The sequence below is a fragment of the Anguilla anguilla genome, chromosome 15 (genome assembly GCF_013347855.1).
Source record: "Anguilla anguilla isolate fAngAng1 chromosome 15, fAngAng1.pri, whole genome shotgun sequence".
Lineage (NCBI taxonomy): Eukaryota > Metazoa > Chordata > Actinopteri > Anguilliformes > Anguillidae > Anguilla > Anguilla anguilla.
Window position 1 is genome coordinate 26,758,394 of NC_049215.1, and position 22,190 is coordinate 26,780,583.

The window sequence follows — 22,190 nt, forward strand, 5'->3', positions numbered from 1 at the left end:
GAAAGGTAATGGAGTGTAGACAGTCGCTTAGATTATCTATGATACAGCTGTTCTTTGCTTGATCAACAGATCCTGTTTCCAAACCAATCATTGATATGAAATGCACTAAATCCATGTGCATATTGTCCTGTGAGAATACTGCCACCGTTAAAGTTCAGTGTGCTTGGAGAAAGGGTGAAGAAGAATTGCGGCAGTCCGATGGAACCTTGAAACTTGAGAAGACCGATGACAAGGTTGGAAAAGCTTACATATGTAACTGCAGCAACCCTGTGAGCTTTGCTGTGAGTGACCCAGTCGTCCCATTTCTCCCAGGTGAGCAGATGGAGTAAAGTGCTATTTTTCCAACATTTTACCTTTAGAGAGTTATGCTGTGCAGTAATACATATGTGCAGCCATAAAGGTGGTGCAGGACAATGGGATTTGTTTATATGCATTTATACAGATTAATATAATTTGTTTTGTTGATATAAATCATTGTGATTAAGCAATCATTTACAGTTAATGAGAATTGTATCCATAACACTGTTTAAAACTCAGAGTTGTATTCATAAAATTAATTGTTGCGTATAATTTATTTTGCCTTTAGAAACTCCAGTTGGAATATAGGTATAAGGAGAGGAGAGACCAGAAGGGTGGAAAGTGCACAGGGAGGGAGCGATGGACTATCTGATGTAGTGTCAGATCATATAAGTGCTTCACACGCAAGCTTGGGGAGTGAGGCAGACAATATGGAGGACAACCTGAAGGGAGATGCAAATGGCAACGATGCACAAAATGAATAAGAAACCAGTCTCCAAAGATTCACCACGTCAAGATTCAGCCTAAAAGCACTAACAGTATAATGTGCCATAGCCCCCTCTTAGCCCGGGGGGGGGGGGGGGGGGGGGCGTGCGTGCGTGCGTGCGTGCGAGCGAGACTTGACTTTGACTTTTAAGTTCCCTTTATTATAAATAAAAAGAGGACAAATCCCTCAAATCCCCACTATTTACAAAAAAGAAAAGAAAGGGATAAAGGTAAAATTATGGTTAAAAAGACAGAAACAAACACATAAAACAAAAAACAAAATACAAATAAAAATAAGAAAACAAATACCAGTAAAATATTACAAAAACAGTGTTCCATTCCACCTCAAACCATTAGTTCAAAACTTTCACCTTCGTCAGGTTTACAAATACACCCATCTATCCCCAAATTGCAAAAAATTTTCCAGCTTCCCCAATTAGTACATTGTATGCATGTTCCAACAAAAGTCTTCCCATTACTAGACCTCTCACCATTTGAACAGGATCTTGTCCCCCACTGCCTTGAACCTTGTTACGCCGTGTCAACCATATTGACATTTTTGCTTTTCCTATTAAAAAGTTCAGCAATACCACCTTTTCTCTTTTTTTAACAGTGTACCTTGGCCCAAAAACAAAAAGTGCGTTTGAATATTGGAAACCTAAAGCTAGACACCAAACCTTTGACCGAATGTATAATTGGTTGCAACCGTGAACACCCTAAGAAGATATGAAAAATTGTTTCTGATTCCCTGCAAAAAGGACATCCCTGCCCCCCTCAGAAGGATCCAGGTGTGCCTTGTATCTGTTCGTAGCTATCGCTCCATGCACAATACGCCACTGAAGGTCTCCTGTCCTTCTTTCGAGGGGCCTTTTGTACAGAGACCGCCAGCTACCCTTCGGGGAAGAACCTGACCCAAGAAAAGCAGTCCATTTTGTTTCATGCAGGTTACATAAATTTTGGAGATACAGCACCTTTATGCAGATAATGTACAGTGCCTTTTTGTTGATTCTGCTAAAATGACCGAGTTCAGGTGTTTTAAAAGAAAGGATCATTCCCTCCTTTTCCTGCCAATCCCCCAAACCAGGTGCCACAGTTATTTCGGGGAACGTCAGGTCATTGGCATCGGAAATTCTCCCAGTTAGGTCACTCAAGTAATCCTGCATGGGTCTGGGAAGTGAGGTGCAGAGTTCTTCCAGCATCCTCTGACAGGTACGGATAGACTTGAAACCCGCCAGGGCTGCCACCTGTTCCGCTGCCAGCCACCCGTCAGCTGTCCGCAGATGACGGATCTTGGAAATGCCGGCCTCCACCAGGCCAGATCGCACTGTTGGTGAGTCAAGTGTCCCAATATGTAGTAGTGGATTAAAAAACACAGGCTCCTCAAGGGTCCAAAAACCAGGGGTAGCGGTATCGTCCCTTGAAACAGCAAAAATCTGCCACACCTGTAGGACTGCTCCGTAAAAAGGGGTGAGTTTTGCCAAGTCCATTCTGCTCAATGTCATTAAAAACAAATGCCTATCCAGGCCCATCCGACCCACCTTGTTTAACAGGGCACAGGCAACATCCATCCAGTAGTGGTGCTTGTGGTACAGCAGGCGTTGGACAGCCTGCAAGCGGAAAGCTGCCACTCTGCATTTGAGGTCAATCAGTCCTTGGCCTCCTTCACTGATTGGCAGATAGAGAACTGCTGCCCTTAGCCAATGGTGCCCAGACCAGAAAAAATTAAGCAGTGTCTTCTGCGTCTCTTCAACTAGGCCCACTGGAGGTTCCAGTACAGTAAATCTGTGCCATAAATTGGCAGCAACCAGATTATTAATGATCAGGCCTCTTCCCCTATATGATAGCTGGGGTAGCAACCATTTCGATTTAGATAACTTGGCACACACTGTCTCCACTATACCCTCCCAGTTTTTCTTTTTGTACTCTTCTGTGCCTAAATGAACCCCCAAATATTTAAAACCTGACCTCCCCCATTGTATATTACCAGGGCGGAGTTGCAAAGCAAAATTGTCCCCCTGATGAAATGTTCCACACCATAAGGCTTCAGTCTTCTCCCATTTCACTCTTGCAGATGAGGCTTGCTTATAAACACTGAGTACCTGTTGTACAGCTTGCATATCTTGTGGATTTTTTATAATGACCGCAATGTCATCTGCATAGGCTGACAACTTAATTGCCTCCTTGGTGGGTTTCCTGTGAACATGCAAACCTGTTAGTTTACTCCGCAACATGCAGAGTAGAGGTTCTATTGCTAAGGTGTACAACTGGCCGGATAGGGGGCATCCCTGTCTAATCCCCCTCTGTACCTTAACTGGAACACTCAATCTACCCCCTATTTTTACCATGCATGTGGCACCTTCATATAATAACTTTATACAAGACATGTATAACTCCCCAAAACCAAACATTTTTAGTACTTTAAATAAATATTGATGATCCACCCAGTCAAATGCCTTTTCTTGGTCCAGGGAAAGAAAACCAAACTCTGTCCCATAAACTTGGGCAAAATCCCACAAATCACGCATTAAAAACAGATGATCATAAATGGATCTATCTGGTACACAATATGATTGGTCATTGTGGATAAGCTTTCCTAAAAGTTTTCAGTTTGTTGGCAAGACATCTGGACAAGATCTTATAGTCTGAACAAAGGACAGCAACAGGCCGCCAGTTCTTCAGCAGCCCCAGGCCCCCCTTTTTTGGGAGTAGGGACAACAGCACGATGACAACTTTTTGGAAGAGTCTTTTTTTCAAAACTGCGTCTTAAAACGTTAAAAAAATCTTGTCCAATGACTCCCCAAAACTCTTTGTAGAACTCTGCAGGTAGTCCATCTATTCCAGGTGCGCGACCGGTGGAAAGCTGTTGCACCACCTCAGTCACTTCCTCAAATAGCAGATCACTGTCCAAAGATGTCTGCTCTTGCTGCTCCAAGGAGGGAAGAAGCTGAAATAATTCTCCAGTACAATGCCCATCTGTGCCTTCTGCCTTGCACAGCTCAGAATAAAAATGAACAGCTATTCTACGCATTTCCATTGGGTCAGATGTCTCTGTCCCATCAGGACAGCGGAGGCAATACATAGCTTTTTTCTGGGCTGTGCCCCTCTCCAGGTTAAAAAAGAAAGAGGTGGGAGCATCTATATCACGAACATGAGTGTACCGAGATCTTATTGGTGCCTCTTTAGCTTTTCTTTGCAGTATGTCCCCCAATTCCTTGCTTTTTTCTGTTAAACTAGTGTGTAAGTCTGTGTTATACTGTTGTACCATTTGTGACTGAATCCTGAAGATATCTTGTTCTAGTTTGTGCGTGGCTTGTTTTAGTTTAAACGTAGAGTGTGAGGTATACTGTTGACAAAAAAACTCTAATTTGAGTTTTACCCACATCCCACCATTGTAATAGATTGCCACATTCTCCCTTCTGCTCACTCCAATTTTTCCAGAAGAGTTTAAATTTCTCACAAAAAACCGTGTCCTGTAAAAGTCGAGTATTAAACCTCCAAATACAATTTTGCAGGACTGTTGGGTTTACCGTGATAAAATGGTGATCTGAGAAACTGGTTGGGAAAAGATGGGCAGCTAAAACGCTATTGCACACTGCCTTACTCACGTATATTCTGTCTAACCGTGCTGCTCGCACCCTGTGATGGCTGCAGAGCGAGTCACACAGACAGGTCGCTGCGCTAAGCCCAATTCACCCCATTTATCATACATTTCCAAGTACATTTATACATATCATTTAAAATAACTCGCCACACGGTTTCTGTTTTTCACAATCCTTTATTTACTTTCGTTTTATTAAGTGAGTGCATGCACTTAGTTTAACGTTAGGTTTACCATAATGTAATTGTACCGTATTGTTTGTATTACCTGTGTTTAAGTTTCATTCCTGCAGACGGGTCCGCCGCAAAAGGGGTTGCGGGCGGAAACAAGGAACATTTATTTGGTTCCTAGTGGGAGGGCTGATCAGTCCACTGCATCCATGGCCCGAGGGGACCACAAGACCCATGGTCATCTTAAAATTATTATTAAAATGTATGCATTTTTTTCTTTTAAAATTATTCGTCAACAAATGCAATACAAATATTAACTATTATATGTATATTTTGTTGTCATTCCTCAAATACCTGTAATAGCTATTATACATATTTATGTCACTTTTTTTCTGTATTTTGGTGCTGGCCACCATTATATAAATGAGTATTTTGGCCCCCTTGGTCTGTCTTGTTTTGGGGCGCCATGGTGTGAGTCTGTTAAGCTAAAAGGTTCCATAATTGCTAATCTGCTGTATTTTAGATCTCTGTATTTTAAGAGGCAAGAGCAGATCTAGAGACATTTTGTTATTTGAGCATTTCATACTTCTTTTTTTTTTTTTTCTTCTAATTTTTTATGTACATGTTGGTTTTTTTCCCTTGTTGGTTTGAGACATTTTTTTGTGGTCAACCTGTGATGGGAACAATAAATTCCTAACTTTTGCACCGCTACTTCTGTCTCTGCGCCCTTCTCTGGTATGTCCATTACACACCCTTTCATCTAATACCTTGGTCCAGGTATAGAGCTTCACACCTGGGTGTCTCTCCCTCCACACATCAGCCGCGTTTCCACCGCAGGAACTTTACCCCGGAACTAGGAACCTTTTGAGGAACTCAGTGCGTTTCGACCGCAGGAATTTAGTTCCGGGGGCTTTATTTTACCCCAAAAAAAGTTCCTGCTCGGGGGGTAGTACTTTCCAAAAGTACCGGAACCTTTGGGGTGGGGCGCAAGCGCTGAAAATTTCTGATTGGTCGACTACTTGCAGTGTTTTATTCAACCGCCATGTTTAAAAATCTGCAGCCGCAAACCGATTTATTTTCATCATAACTTCAAATCAAACTTGTATGTTATGCGTCGCAGTAGCCTAGTTTTGGTTATAGCCTGCCAACGTCTTGGAATTATAACGTGTGCTTTTCTGTTCTTTTCTTGCTTTAGTATTTGTTTTATAAAATGCTAAGCATTCGTGCTGGGACAGCATATTACGTACCAAAACATTCAAACGGTTTAATTCGGTTGCTGAATATTTTCTTCCGGATTTTCTTTGTTAGCCCACTGTAATTGACTCAAAACGTTTGATACAGTTATGTGAGGTATGCGGTAGTTGCGTAATTTACATTGGTGATACAGTAAAAGCAAATCGGAAATCACCTTCCGCACTTTTTTGTCAGGGTAAAATAACAGGTTAATTCTAGTAATCGTCCCTTTTGCTTTTTCAGACTGCCGTAATTTTACTCTGCCATTCTTCAATTCCACAAAAAGACCAGGAAGACTATGGACTAATTTATGGTGCATGGTTCGCATCTGGAGGGCACACTTCGCTACTCGGATAGCAGTAATTTTGAAGGAAAGCAAACGGTGGTTGTACCACTGCTAATTTTAATTTTCACGCAAGTCCGAGTTTTCGTTCTATTCTTCTCATTTTGCGATTAGCCTATATGGAATTGACGATGAGAAAGTAATCAATTCAACAGCAAATTGTTTACAACGTGTGCATGTTTTCTGCTGTTGTTGCCAGTTATTTGTGGAAAGTGAATGCATTCTGTCGCCTCGGATGTCAAGACATGAAAGTGAATGTTCGCATAAAAACATAATGAATGTGTTTGAGAGGAAATATAAAACAGTTACAATCTGACTGTTATATCCTATTTGTTGCATAACAACGGTCCAAGTTCAACTACCAACGACAGTTTTGCTTGACAACGGTAAAATATGCCCAAATGGCTGCAGAAGAATATTTCAATTTCAGGTGATGAAATCGATAAAAATCAATAAATACAAAAGTAACCATATATAGCCATTGTTGGTAACCTGTTGTATATAAGTGGAATAAACCCCTCCGGGCTGTCCCGGAGTGTAGGACGGAGTGTAGCACAGTGGGTAAGGAACTGCGCTTGTAACCGAAAGGTCGGAGGTTCGATTCCCGGGTAAGGACACTGCCGTTGTACCCTTGAGCAAGGTACTTAACCTGCATTGCTTCAGTATATATCCAGCTGTATAAATGGATACAATGTAAATGCTATGTAAACGTTGTGTAAGTCGCTCTGGATAAGTGCGTCTGCTAAATGCCTGTAATGTAATGTAATGTAATGGTTATTAGAAAATAATGTAGGCTACTTCGGTGGTAGTATGGGGTTACAGAAGAAATCATAGGCCAGATGAACCGAGGACAACGTCGCTTTTTCATACGTCAATGGGCTAATTTGCCTAACCTTTGCGGGACTTTAGACCGCGGTGGAAAGGCAGACAACAATGGGCTGAAGGAACCTTTTAGTTCCTTGAAAAGTAGTTCCTGGGACTAAAAGTTCCGGGTACTTTTGGTGGAAGCCTGGCTATGTAAAACAAACTGAGTAACAATGCCAGCTAAAACTGATGCAGAGAAAGGGTAAGGCTCTTCGCCATCTCTATCCAAAGTAAAATCAAGAGTGCAATTCCAGTCACCCCCTACTACCAAAATATCTTCGCTGTTAAAGTTATTTAAAACAGCTTTTAATTTGTTTAAAAGTCTAATCCGATCCGATCCCCTTTATTAGGGGCATATATGTTAACAAAAATCCCCACTCGGCTTCATTGTTTTTATCGCTATGCGTCTCTTGTAAAACAGTTACATGCATTTGTTTCATTTTAATATACTCGAAAAACAATGCCTGTTTCTCTTTATCTCTAGCTCCGTTTACATTTAAAGATCCTATCCTTAAAACCTCCATAGACTTATAAGGAGTAGAGAAAGAACAGACAAACAAAGGGAAAAGAAAACGGAAAGAAACTAGCCACAAACCCATGTGTATTTAAGTTTTTTAAACGATTTAACCCTTAGTAGCCAGTAGCGTTAACACTTTTCCCCTTCCGAATAGTTGTTAAGTGTTTCTTCAAGCGAAAACGTTTCTGCCTATCAAGGACATTGTAACCAATGCTCTTCTGTGCCTTTATAGCCGAAAGCACGAACTTGTCGAGATCGGGGAAGAATCCTCTAATTCTACCGTCTTTCCCTTAGTTTTATCCAGGAACGCGTTAATTTGGTCGACCGAGTACAAACTCCCTTCGTTTGTCTGACTACAAGAAGTATCAGAACCCTCTGACCACCTATCCTCTTCTTCCATTGTTTCATCCGCAACCTCTACCGTTTCCTGCATTCTGTCTGAACTTTGTTGTACCCCCCGCTTACCCTGTGTATCACAATTGTCCTGCCCACCACTACTACTCTGCCCTTCCACGATTAACACGTTATTTCCCTCCCTCTCATTGTCAACTTGTTTTAAATGCTCCAAGCCCAGTAAATCTTTACTTACCGCCTGTGCTGAGGAGGGACCCTCGCCTGGGTCTATGTTTGCCTCCTGTACCGAGCAGGGACCCTCGCCCGGGTCAGTGCTCTCCTCCTGTACTGACAGTACTTCGCCCGGGTCTGTATTCACCTCCTGTGCAGAGGAAGGTCCCTCTCCCGGGTCTACGGACTCAACGGAGTCTCCAGAAAATGGTTTCTCTGTAACTACCGTGGGCCTACTCCCTGTAGCTGACCTGTTATCACTCCGTGTTTGTTCTCCCGTCGATTGTCCCTTCTCTCCCTCTTTTTCCTTATGCGGACAAGCAAATCTTTTATGGCCTATATTGCCACACTCAAAACAGCGTAAGCTGTCAGTGCTTGCATATACCATATATGATGTTTCTCCATGACTTACACGGAACGAAACATCTAATGTTTTTGTGGGCGAGCTTAAAAACATAAATATTTGTCTGCGAAAAGACAGAACATGTTTTAGCGCAGAATTTTTACACCCGAGTGGAATCATTTTTAATATTTAAAACTTACCAGATCTATTTAGTTCCTTCTCAATTGCCCCGTTCTTAATAAAAGGTGGAACATCTGAAATGGTTACTTTTGTGGCCGGTGCTGACAGCGGCGTTATTTGCACGAACGTCTCCTTCACCCAGAGACCATTTTCAATCATCTGACTGAAGAGATTTTCGGTTTTTAGAAACACAACTACAGCCTTATTCATTCTCGATGCCGAGTCGATACTATCATGCCCTACTTGTTCTCCCACTGCCATGAGTATCTCTTCGATAGTTACGCCCGCCTCAGGGACGCATCGAAAACCATTGCGAAGGGAAAGGGGTTGCGTTCCCCCGTCAGGGCGGGACTCCATTCCCCAACCCTGTACTGCCGCGCTGGGCAGTTCCTACCTTTCGATTTACTGTATTGAAACAACAATAAAAGCAGTGCAATGAGGGAGAAAAGGAAAGAAAGAACTATAGCAAAGAGGAAGAGAAAAGAAAGAAGATGAAAACACTACTCTCTCAACAGAGCCACCCTCACACGCACACACTCACTCAGAGAGAGAGAGAGGCTTCAGGCAAGGTGAAACACTAAAACACTAGGTTAGTGTTCGAATTACAGCGAGGGTTCAGGGGGTCTGACCCCCCTAATTAAAACATGGACCCCCCCCCCCAAAAGAGGTACAAACAACAGGTTGGGGGAGTCGAAACATTTATATATCCTTCTTACCTGTAATCGTAAATATTACAATATATTTCCCATCAGTGGCGTCACTAGGGTTAGTGTCTAGTGACGCCACTGATGGGAAATCCCCGCCGTAATTCGAACACTGCACTAGGTCAAACACTAGTGACCTCACTATGTTCTGAAAAAGCATAACTAATCACACAGAGTTCCTCCAAGTTGCAGTGTTGACAGTTTATAAGGAGAACATGTCAGAGGCACTACAGGAAACAACCTTCTGCAACACCATGACAGCAATGACGGTACCGAAAATAAAACCGTGGCCGAAGAAGCTATGGAAAGCACCGCTGATGGTGAAGGCACTACCGAAAATAACACTATGACCAAAGCTCCGAAAAGCAACATTGTGACAGGAATACACACTACAGACATAAAGTCTTTAAGAAAACCATACAGACAGGAAATATTGGGATGTAAAAATGCACTAAATATTCAAAGGGGCAATTCATAAATGCCACGATATTGTTTATAATTATTATTTTATATTGTATTTATTTCGCAGATTCTCTAATCCCAAGTGGCTTAGAGGCGTACCAAGGTGCAATATGCAAGTACACATACACTATGTTCTGTGGCACTAGATGATGGCACTATCCTCTTTGGGGGGTCTCAATAACACTGACAAACAGAATCACCTGTATTACAGTGAGAGTGGTTCCACTTTTATATTTGTAGGCAAATACAGAGTTTAATAAAAATGAAAATTATGGTAAAATGACCTTCTCTTCCTTACCGTTCTAAAGCAACCATGGATGTAACCGCATTTTAAAAAATATTCTGAGCCTGTGAAAGTGTTTGTGCTTCATCCTGATGTAAATGCAGTCAGTATGTTATAGCATGCGTTCGCATTTTTGGAGGAAAAAAAAAACCCTAATGTGCACAAGGCAATGTCCTTGGAGTCGGGACGAGGTATTATGATTTGTGTGACCTTTCTGTTTCGGTACATTTTGTAAAAACATGATTACAAAAAAGTACGTTTTTCTCAAGGAAGTAAATTACTGTATTGGAGAACTGAAGCTTTCTTCGATGTTCCGTTGTATGCTTTGATATATCATGGGAGCATATTATCATGATTACTAGTCTTGTCCTCATTTTCTTTGTTACAAGACTTTGGCAACAGTTTAAATGTTTTTATTTATAATTAATTGTCCAAACTGCTGCTGCTTGCTGTTGCGGTTTGTTTGCTGTCTTGTTCACGTTAGCTTTTGTACCACCATTTTTGGCTGGACCACAACAGCGGGGCCAGCCCTACAAACAGGAATGTCTGTGACTGAGTGAGTGACTGAGTGATGAAGTTACACCATTGGTCAGCCGAGTTATGAAGTTACACCATTGGTCGGTCGGATCACGTCTGTTAGGTCCAGCCATATACTAGGTGTTGACCTGGTCTTGTTTATGCCACTGTTATGTTTATTATTCCTTGGGCAGCTGATACTGTGAGCTTTGACTACCACATAAATGGAATTCAGGTCAATAAAGGACTGCAGCTGAAATGTGAACTTGACAAGATGTTCATTTCACACAAAGTAAAGGTGGTAAGAGAAGAGCCTTGTAAATGACCAGTTGGCGTGCTTCGATAGAACAAATTAAGCTCTGTGGATGTTCTTGAATAACCGTGGCTTTATGTTTGGAAAGACATGTTGCTGTGGAATTTTTAAAATGTACATTTTTTGTGCATTGTGTTCCGCACAAATATGGATATGTTCAGGTCCATTGTATCAGGGTGAGCTGCAGCGGATATCTAGAAAACCCGTCACATCTCAGCAAAACTATCTGAATGGACAGATAGTACTCTGGGTTGGTGGAAACAAACCTTAATTTCATTTTTGTGTGAACTGCCCCTTAAAGTCAATACTTGTGTTCAGCCTCAGCTAGGAGCCATGCATTACCTCCTACTGATAACAATAGGAATAAGTGTACTCCAGTATAAGCCCCTGCAGCAATACATGGTGGCCAGTGATGGCTCAGAGTAGTGTACTCTTCTGTGATAAAGACATTGAATAAACACAAAATAATTCTCCAATGCACAGTAAAAAGCCATGTTTTACTAGTACCAATCACACCTGAGATGGGTGGTGGATAGAGCACTGAATCAGGCCCTTGTGGTGGAAGAGAACCCTCCCTTTCAATAAATGGCTGTGTCATTGTCACAGACTTTGGAGAGTTTGGGTGGTTGCTTTACTTCTTTGTCCAAGTGGGCAAACTTCTAGAAATCTGATGGAACTAAAAACAGGGACCACAAACCATCTGGCCATAACGCCTGACCACATTAGTTTAAATATTTATTTTGAGTTATTTTTACAGAGTCGTGTTAGATTTGAACACACTGGAAAATCTAAATCTGTGTCTAAATTTTTTATTTTACTCATATTTCTGCTGGCAAACCCCCCTAATGTGTTCCATGTATTGATTCCAGTGTCAGGCACGGGCCACTTTATGGTAGATGAGATTTGCATCAGATGAAGATCAGAACGTTTGTTATGACCAGATTTAGAGCAGAGCAGACAGATTATTCAGTAAATTACAAGAATGTGGCCAAAATCTGGTTTTGGCCATGAAGACAGGAGGGTACAGTACTACACTGTGGCAGTACCCTGATTTTATTTAATCATGTTTATTCATATAACTGCAAAAAGTCATGATTCCATTTACTCTGGAGTTTACACAGGCTGAATCTGTAGCTTTTCAATGTACTGTGCCAATCAGAGCAAGTTAGGGATGCTGGGTATCAAGCAGTCAGTCTTAGCTTTGTATAGTGCCATTTACAAACAGGCTATCAGTGCTTCATTATGAATATTTCTGGCATTAATCAGAAAAACGGAAAAAAGGCAACTGGGACAATTTGGGAAGTCTTTTTTATAATAATAAAAAAAATTGCACCCTAGAAAGGATTTCTGCACATTTCTGTACATTTATGCAAATCAGGAATTGTATGCAAATAATCTGTTGACCTGCATTTTTTACAAAGCTGGTACATAACCACGTGTCACTACAGGTGGGTTCTTGTGACACTGCCATAATCATTTGAAGCATTTAAATGCAACTACACAATGCATGTATTTTTGAAGGCACAGCGCTTGTTCGTCCTTTCCAGAGGTATCACACCTGTCAGTCGAGGCATACAGCACGTGAATAGTGGGTTTATGTTCCGTGGTTTATGTTTATGAATAAACTCAGCCAAGGTTGTTCGAGAGCTATAGGCTAGCCGCTAAAGCATAAACATGCACATTAGAGACACGAAAGCACACCCTCATCCAACCTAAGCTGTGAAGTCCTGGAAGTAGGTTTGTACTGCGCATGTCTGCAGTGCGAGTGCAAAACATTGGAGTTACACGGTCTATGAGTTCCACATTGAATTCTGAACGCAAAATAAAACTTATTTTGAAATCCATTGATGACAAGATTCATAACGCTGACTGTGAAAATATGCTTAATTTTCTTTAGACAAATCTACATTAAATAAATAATTAGATTACCGTTTCCCCCATATAAGGTACAAAGCGAAATTAAGACCAATATTAATTTTTTTTAATTGTATTTTGGTTATAGCCCCAGGCTTTCTGCGACAGCATTTCAGACTAGCTTAATATCAAGGCGATGAGGAACATATTACTAGGGAAAATGTATATTTTGGAGTGAAGGACACGAATGTATTTTTTAATAGACTAATCAAATTCTGATTATGGCAACACATTTTATACATGGAGCTAAATATGTACAAATTCAACCATCCTTCTCTTTATTTAAAAGATAACGGCGTATTTATGGTAATATGATAAAAAGAAATAATACAAAAAAACTTCAATCTAATAGTACGCTCTGAAATATTTTAAGAGTAGTGATGAGGCCCTCTTCCTCAACCCCCTTTTTCCTTTAAACGTGTTTATGTTGTTTAAAATTTATTACGATAATGATACTAGCTAGCTAAATTATGTTATATGCCTACTCGTTCCGCTGAGGCTATTATGTTCTAAAGCTGTTGCTGAACTGCAAATGAGCCTTGCTTCCTACTTCGGCGTTACAGGACTTGCACCTCCATCTAACACGCATGTCTACGACCCATGAACTTTGGAAATAGCGGCTACGAATTGTGCTTTATGTACTTTTATTTACATGGGAAAATAACTGCAGCTTTTACAATTTGTCGTTTTAAGCGTGTTTTATTTTTACGATATCGCTAACCCCCATTTACATTACCTTTTGTTTCACAATTAGACTAACAAAGCAGTAGACGTCGACGAAAAGTTTCAGTTTAGTTTTTGAGAAGAAATTGGTTGGGAGGACAAGCAGTTGCTACGGCTAGCGACTTGGATTAGTTTATCGATAAGAACATCAGTAGACAGTACGGAGAGAACAGCGATGCTTACCAGGGAAGTTAAAGTCGTTTACTTGTTACATGTTTTGGCATCATCGATTCTACTTCTAGCAGCAGGTGAGTTGTACTACAAAATGTACAGGAGTCAGCTACGGAAATCAACGGTCACATAAGGATAATGTTCAGTATTCGGGCCTGTTCTTGAAAAGATCTAGGCCTAAACAACCACTAGCGACAAATGGCACGTGTATGTTATGTGTGTGCGGGATCGCACGTTATTGTAGAATTTAAAACTATATACGGCCGAATTTAAAGTAAGGCGGTTAGCTATAACCATGTAGCTAGCAAGGCTAGCTAACGTAGACCGACGATAGCTTTGACTACAAAAGGGGCAACTCCCTTTTGTCACTACAAGGCAGCATATGCGAAAATATAGCAGTAACTGGGCAAATGGAAGGCTATGAAAATTGTTGTCCCATTTAACGAATTATCATTAAAGGTTAAGGTCTAGCCTACATAAATCTTCGCATGCCTTAACTTGTGAGCTACAACGTAGTACGGTCATCTTACTGGCTTGGAGAAAGAGGCTCAGAAAGTTGGTTGTATTTGTAGGCTATTATATCTTACCCGACTGTGGCATAACAGTTTGCTATGTACACAAAATAAATAATAGGCTATAACAGATTTAATACCTTTGACAAAGTGATTGATCTTTCATTAATGAAAAGTGCTAGCCTACATCTGTTTGTCATTTCAGCATACCAATGTGTCTGCCCCCCTGAGTATGAAAGGGAGTATGGCTTGTGATAGAACAAAATTCAGAGAAATCTGACAATAAAATGTAAACTAATCTCATCTAAAATAGAGTTGTATATACATGTTTATCCTCTGGATTGTTGATACAATTAGCCAGTGACTTCTGCACACGTCACCATTGTGTGTTTTGATTGTAAAAATATAATTACTTGAGGCAATTCCTACACATCATTTATTGGAATCTTGATATTTGGCCTATTAATTAAACTCTGTGCTTAAGTGAATTAGTTTGTGGATGTGTATGCAATGACAATTCTGCGCACACAATGAGGAAAAGTGTTGTAATGGCATCCTGTGTGTTAAGATTTGCCACGTAAAGTTTGATGCTGCTTGTTTCCATCCTTGCTGTTTAAGTGAGGTGCTTCACCTTTAAATACAAGAAAGTGCTACAAACGTACACATATATGTCCTGTAACAGAAATGCTTTTGCATGACATGTACACAACCCCTTCCTTAGGTGATGAAGTGTATGGAAAGAAAGGAGGAGAAATCACATTATCCCCCGGCTCGTTGTCTGGCTCACTCACCCGCATCGTTTGGAAACATGGGGATGACAAAGCAATCGAGTGGGATGGCGGGATAACTGACGCTTTTCGCCAGTTCAATGGTTCCACAACTGTGAACGAAAAAACAGGAGAAATGAGGATCACAAAATTAAATTCAACTTTTAATGGAGTTTATTCATCCGATGTAAATGGCATTCAAGCTACAATAAAATGGAAGCTGACGGTACTCGGTAAGTAAACCTGTCTCTTCTGTACCCCTGTATCGTCATCGTAATCATATTTAACAAACTCATTGAATCAAGTATTCAGACAGACTAGTATTTCTTTCCATTGATGAATGCAGTAGTCATACACTGAATATTCACATGCTCAGATCGGCAGCCTTCTACAGATTAGCGCTATGAAAGGTAATGGAGTGTAGACAGTCGCTTAGATTATCTATGATACAGCTGTTCTTTGCTTGATCAACAGATCCTGTTTCCAAACCAATCATTGATAAGAACTGCACTGAATCCAAGTGCGAATTGTCCTGTAAGAATGAGGCCACCGTTAAAGTTCAGTGTGCTTGGAGAAATGGTGAAGAAGAATTGCGGCAGTCCGATGGAACCTTGAAACTTGAGAAGACTGATGACAAGGTTGGAAAAGCTTACATATGTAACTGCAGCAACCCTGTGAGCTTTGCGAGTGACCAAATTGTCGCATTTGACCCAGGTAAGCAGATGGAGTAAAGTGCTATTTTCCCAACATTTTACCTTTAGAGAGTTATGCTGTGCAGTAATACATATGTGCAGCCATAAAGGTGGTGCAGGACAATGGGATTTGTTTATATGCATTTATACAGATTAATATAATTTGTTTTGTTAATATCAATCGTTGTGATTAAGCAATCATTTACAGTTAATGTGAATTGTATCCATATTATTGTTTACAACTCAGAGTTGTATTCATAAAATTAATTGTTGCATATAATTTCTTTTGCCTTTAGAAACTCCAGTTGGACTTATTCTTGGTTTGCTATTTCTCATCATCATCATCATCGCCATCGGGGTAATTGCATTCATAAAAAGAAAAAAACTGATGGGTAAGTATTTTCTCCCCAAAAAACAAACATATACAGTGGAGGTAATATGTATTGTCAGAAGATATATTAGAATGTCTGATTCAGGTGTTCTTTTGCCGAGTATTGGGCATCACAAGGTTCTCTTATCGCTGGCGCGATGTGAAAATAGACTGTGACATTTCACCAAGACTGTTTTCTTACATGGTCTCTTTTTCTTTGAAACAATGAATTAGTTACGACTATTATATTTTTATTATATTAATCAGGCATTCAGTATTGACAAACTGATGAAGAAGCAAGATCGAAAAGTGTACTTTGGAGAGAGACCTTGTACACAGTGCTGCTTAGTTCTTAAGTCTCTCTTTGCGTTGATTTTTCTGTTTTGGAACATTGTTCACTCTACAGCAGCAAAATGTGTTGTTCATAAGATGAAGATGCTCTACGTATTTCATAAAGGGCCTTTTCAAAATGCATTTGAAAATGGCCTGGTAGGTCCATTGTGCCCTGTGACTATTGTATGCTGGGCACAAACTCATTTTCTGTGGGGAAAGAAAGAGATTGTGAGGCATTTTTATCTTCACTGTATTAGTAAAAAGAAAGGTCAAACTTAAGTGGGAAAAAAAAACATTTGGGTCACGAGCATACATTTTATAAAACGATCGCGCAGAAATTTTGTCTTGTAATTAACTTTACTGTTTTTCTGCAGAATCCGTGCAGACTCGCTGTGGGACGAGAGGTAATGCTCAACAGACAATGCTGTGACTGGGTGATGCATCCTAGATTTATGTAGGCCTACTTATAAATAGAATATAGAATTTAAAAGAAGAATAATATAAAGCTGTGGAAACACATCAGGGGCACATTCACTAAAGGATGGTTTCCTTTGCCATTAATTCTGATGGAATTTTATGGGTTTCATAAGATGTCATATGTACAAAGCATATTTTTTTTATTTTATAGAATGACAAAAAAATGTGGAGTGGTGAGCTTTATTTTCTAAAAATGACTTTTACTTTATTAAAAACTGCATGTGACTGTATGTTGAGTTTACCCCAACATGGCCCCAACAAGGACAGAAGTACTATGAATTGGCAGTTACTAGCGTACTAGTTTCACCTTTCATGCTAGTCGTTTTCTCATGACCCAGTTTACTGTTTAGGAAATTCTGATGCTGCTGATGAAGGTGGAGCTAAAGAAGGTAAGTCCTGTTTTTACTCATATATTTAAAACAAGGAACCACAGTGTCATCCTGCTCTATTCAAGTAGTAAATGACTGACATTGTTAGCCTGTAGCAGTAGCAAGTAAAAAAAATGTCTGAATGCTGTTTATTTCACCATACATAGACTTCCTTTTCAAGATAACTTGCACCTCAAACACTGTATTATCTATTTGTTACTTTTCTACCTGTCAAAGGATTAGCTAATATTAAACGTTTTCAAACTATATATCAAACAATATGTGCATGTGCATACATGCACTATGTGTATCAGAAAGGACCAGCCAGGCTGCAGGACTCAACACTTACTGTACGACAGGGCAGCCTGTACGCATCATATGTGTTGATTTTGTCAGATGAAGTGATGGTGCATCTCCTGCTGCCTTCACCCCAGAAGCTTTGGCTTTTTCATGTGCTCATAAATGGCTCTCCCGTAAATCACAACGACGCGTTTCAGAACTGGACTTATCGCAAGGGGAAAAATTGCCATGAACAAATTCATTTTTTGGATGGAATAAAAATGAACAAATCTGGGGTGGTGGTCTGTATATTCTGAAAATGACTGTTTCTAACAAATATGTTTTTACCGTTCCTGAAACCCTGGATAATACCATTGATGACAAAGCTGCGCCACTCAGTAAGTCCTCTATTTAATCGTATAAATCGTTCCAATAGAGATGAAAAGTTGTGAAGAACTTGGTGTGTTCCACAAGAACAGATTGCCACTGATAAATGTTGACATTTAGTTTATGGAATGGAACAGTGTAAATTCAAAAAAGAATGTAATTTTAAAAATGAATGTGAATTTAAAAATGATCAAATATTTCAAAACTTTTTTTATACTGTTCATGCTGAGTTTACATTAAAATGGCAAGACAGAACTACTATGAATTGGCAGTTATTAGTGTACTAGTTAGTGTACCTTTCATGCTGTTTCTATTTAGAAAATGCTGCTGGTAATCAAGATGGAGCTAATGAGACATCAGAAGGTAAATCCTCTTCTACTCATATTTCAAACGAGGAACCACAGTGTCATCCTGCTCTATTCAAGTAGTAAATGACTGACATCGTTAGCCTGTGGCGGTAGCAAGTAAAAACAATTCTGTCTGAATGCTGTTTATTTCACCATACATAGACTTCCCTTTCCAGATAATAGTGTTTGAGGTGCAAGTTATTTGTTTGTTACTTTTCTACCTGTCAAAGGATTAGCAAAAGCCGCGTTTCCACCGCAGGAACTATACCCCGGAACTAGGAACCTTTTGAGGAACTCAGTGCGTTTCCACCGCAGGAACTAGGGTCTAAATTTAGTTCTGGGGGCTTTGTTTTACCCCCCAAAAGGTTCCTGCTCGGGGGGTAGTACTTTCCGAAAGTACAGGAACCTTTTGGGTGGAGCTTGCAGCGCTGAACATTTGATTGGTCGAGTACTCGCAGCACTTGTGTCTATTTTCAGGCGCCATGTTTAAAAATATGCAGGCGCAACCCGATTTATTTTCATAATAACTTCAAATCAAACTTGAGCCGCGTTTCCACCGCAGGAACTATACCCCGGAACTAGGAACCTTTTGAGGAACTCAGTGCGTTTCCACCGCAGGAACTAGGGTCTAAATTTAGTTCTGGGGGCTTTGTTTTACCCCCCGAAACGTTCCTGCTCGGGGGGTAGTACTTTCCGAAAGTACAGGAACCTTTTGGGTGGAGCTTGCAGCGCTGAACATTTCTGATTGGTTGAGTACTCGTAGCATTTGTGTTGTATTTATTTTCCGCCATTACCCACCATGTTTGAAAATATGCAGCGGCAAACCAATTTATTTTCATAATAACTTCAAATCAAACTTGTATGTTATGCGGCGCAGTAGCCTACTTTTGGATATAACCTGTCAACGTCTTGGAATTATAACGTGTGCTCTTCTGTTCTTTTCTTGCTTTAGTATTCGTTTTATAAAATGCTAAGCATTCGTGCTGGGACAGCATATTATGTAGGCTACCAAAACATTCAAACGGATTAATTCGGTTGCTGAATATTTTCTTCCGGATTTTCTTTGTTAGCCCGTTGTAATTGACTCAAAACGTCTGATACAGTTATGTGAGGTATGCGGTAGTTCTGCACAATTAACATTGGTGTTACAGTACAAGCAAACTGGAAATCACCTTCCGCACTTTTTATCCGGGTAAAATAACAGGTTAATTCTAGTAATCTTTGCTTTAGCTTTTTCAGACTGCCGTAATTTTACTCAATTTTACTGCCATTTTTCAATTCCACGAAAAGACCAGGAAGACTATGGACTCATTTATGGTGCATGGTTCGCATCTGGAGGGCACACTTCGCTGCTCGGCTAGCAGTAACTTCGAAGGAAAGCAAACGGTGGCTGTACCACTACTAATTTACATTTTCACGCAAGTCCGAGTTTTCGTTCTATTCTTGTCATTTTGCGATTAGCCTATATGGAATTGACGACGAGAAAGTAATAAAACAGCAAATTGTTTACAACGTGTGCATGTTTTCTGCTGTTAATGAATGTGTTTGAGAGGATATATGAAAATCAATAAATACAAAAGTAACCATATATAGCCATTGTTGGTAACCCGTTGTATATAAGTGGAATAAACCCCTCCGGGCTGTCCCGGTTATTAGAAAATAATGTAGGCTACTTCGGTGGTAGTATGGGGTTACAGAAGAAATCATATGACAGATGGACCGACGACAACGTCAGTGGGCTAATTTGCCTAATCTTCGCGGTACTTTAGACCCCGGTGGAAACGCAGACAACCATTGGCTGAAGGAACCTTTTAGTTCCTGGTAAAGTAGTTCCTGGGACTGAAAGTTCCGGGTAATTTTGGTGGAAACGCGGCTTTAGTGTACCTTTCATGCTGTTTCTATTTAGAAAATGCTGCTGGTAATCAAGATGGAGCTAATGAGACATCAGAAGGTAAATCCTCTTCTACTCATATTTCAAACGAGGAACCACAGTGTCATCCTGCTCTATTCAAGTAGTAAATGACTGACATCGTTAGCCTGTGGCGGTAGCAAGTAAAAACAATTCTGTCTGAATGCTGTTTATTTCACCATACATAGACTTCCCTTTCCAGATAATACAGTGTTTGAGGTGCAAGTTATTTGTTTGTTACTTTTCTACCTGTCAAAGGATTAGCTAATATTAAACGTTTTCAAACTATATATCAAACAATATGTGCATGTGCATACATGTACTATGTATATCAGAAAGGACCAGCCAGGCTGCAGGACTCAACACTTACTGTACGACAGGGCAGCCTGTACGCATCATATGTGTTGATTTTGTCAGATGAAGTGATGGTGCATCTCCTGCTGCCTTCACCCCAGAAGCTTTGGCTTTTTCATGTGCTCATAAATGGCTCTCCCGTAAATCACAACGACGCGTTTCAGAACTGGACTTATCGCAAGGGGAAAAATTGCCATGAACAAATTCATTTTTTGGATGGAATAAAAATGAACAAATCTGGGGTGGTGGTCTGTATATTCTGAAAATGACTGTTTCTAACAAATATGTTTTTACCGTTCCTGAAACCCTGGATAATACCATTGATGACAAAGCTGCGCCACTCAATAGTAAGTCCTCTATTTAATCGTATATTTCCAATAGAGATGAAAAGTTGTGAAGAACTTGGTGTGTTCCACAAGAACAGATTGCCACTGATACATGTTGACATTTAGTTTACGGAATGGAACAGTGTAAACTCAAAAAAGAATGTAATTTAAAAAATGAATGTAAATTTAAATATGATCAAATATTTTTTTTTTATCATTTTGAGTTTGCATCAAAATGGCAAGACAGAACTACTATTAATTGGCAGTTATTAGTGTAATAGTTGTACTTTTTCATGCTAGTTTTTCAGGTTTCAGAAGGGAAATGGCGAAGTGGTTTTTAGAATTGTCTTGTCCCTTTTTTCTCTTTAGGAGATACTACTAATGGTCCCAACAGCACGTAACGGATGTAACAAGGTAAATCCTCATTTTACCTCATATACTGCAGCGAACAAGTTCGTGTCATCCAGCACTACTGAAATAGTAAACGACTGAAATTGTTAGTATGCAGTGGTAGTAAGAATAATTTCAAGCCTGAAGCGTGAATGCTGTTTATGTCACCAGACATACAGTAATTATTGTACCCTTCCCAAATAACTTAGGTTATGCATCACCCATCAAACACTGCATTTATTACTTCCTTTCCCCTGCAGTACAACTTCTCATCTCCCATCTGAGGAACACATTCTTAGTGCTTGTGCTCAATGTTTGCAAAGACCAAATTAGTGTTTTATTGCTGCATTTCAAAAATAAGTTGTGTGTAATGACCATAAAAAGTTGTTCTTCCCCAGCAGGAGCCACTGGAAAGCTGTTGAAGGCCACAAATATCGCCAGATATGCTTCAGTCCAGCTGCTCGACTGGAGCTCAACAGCCTTCACCTAAGATTAAAGACTCTCAGGATGTCGTCATGGATTAAAATGTCTGTCTACTCGTGTTGTGTTAAATGTGCTATATAGATCAAGCTATGTATTCTCGCTCTCCTCGTTCGTTGCACATTTTTAATTTTTTAATTTTTAAAGACACCTGGGTAAAGATTCCTTCTGTACCGGAATGTACCAGTGTTCCCTGGAATGGGCGCCAGTCTGTTACTCGTTTCAGTTTTATCGTGTTGGTTGAAACCTGCAGAATATGCGACACGGCAGGCTAGAAGGACCGCACGCGCTCGCGGTCAAACAAAACGGCAGCTCTGAGCAGTGGCAGAGGCTCTCTCCTGCTGACCTCACCTGTCTGTGAAGGCATAAATAGGTATTATATTATATATATATATAATATTAAACCCAGACACCGATCACAGGTCTTTTCTGAATGTAACCGCGGAGTACCTTACTGTAGATCCGTGTTTTAAACAAAGGGCCTGGAATACGAGTGCAATACACTTCTGTTTAGGATG

The 22,190-nt window shown here is 40.2% G+C and overlaps 2 protein-coding genes across 36 annotated transcripts in view; both read left to right on the forward strand.

Annotated features, from left to right (window-relative positions):
• The window catches only part of LOC118213759 (lymphocyte function-associated antigen 3-like), a 28,542-nt gene extending 17,717 nt beyond the window's left edge, over nt 1–10,825 (forward strand). The window contains exon 9 of the transcript XR_004762512.1: nt 9,973–10,825. The gene's annotated coding sequence lies outside the window, so the exon portion shown is untranslated. The remainder of the gene's footprint in view (nt 1–9,972) is intronic.
• Nucleotides 1–22,190, forward strand: part of LOC118213757 — a 116,589-nt gene that overhangs the window by 7,938 nt on the left and 86,461 nt on the right. For 32 of the 35 annotated variants that reach the window (XR_004762510.1, XR_004762511.1, XM_035392875.1 and 29 more), the window contains exons 7-8: nt 70–312; nt 14,915–15,193. Coding sequence is in view for 33 of the 35 variants with exons in the window: in XM_035392875.1 (XP_035248766.1) it covers nt 70–312; nt 14,915–15,193 (522 nt within the window). In the remaining 2 variants the exon portion in view is untranslated. Of the gene's footprint in view, nt 1–69; nt 313–14,914; nt 15,194–15,434; nt 15,675–15,948; nt 16,045–16,729; nt 16,760–17,170; nt 17,222–17,865; nt 17,878–18,184; nt 18,230–20,119; nt 20,165–20,808; nt 20,824–22,190 lie in introns of all 35 variants that reach the window. The other 3 variants (XM_035392908.1, XM_035392909.1, XM_035392900.1) reach the window with 2 other exon arrangements.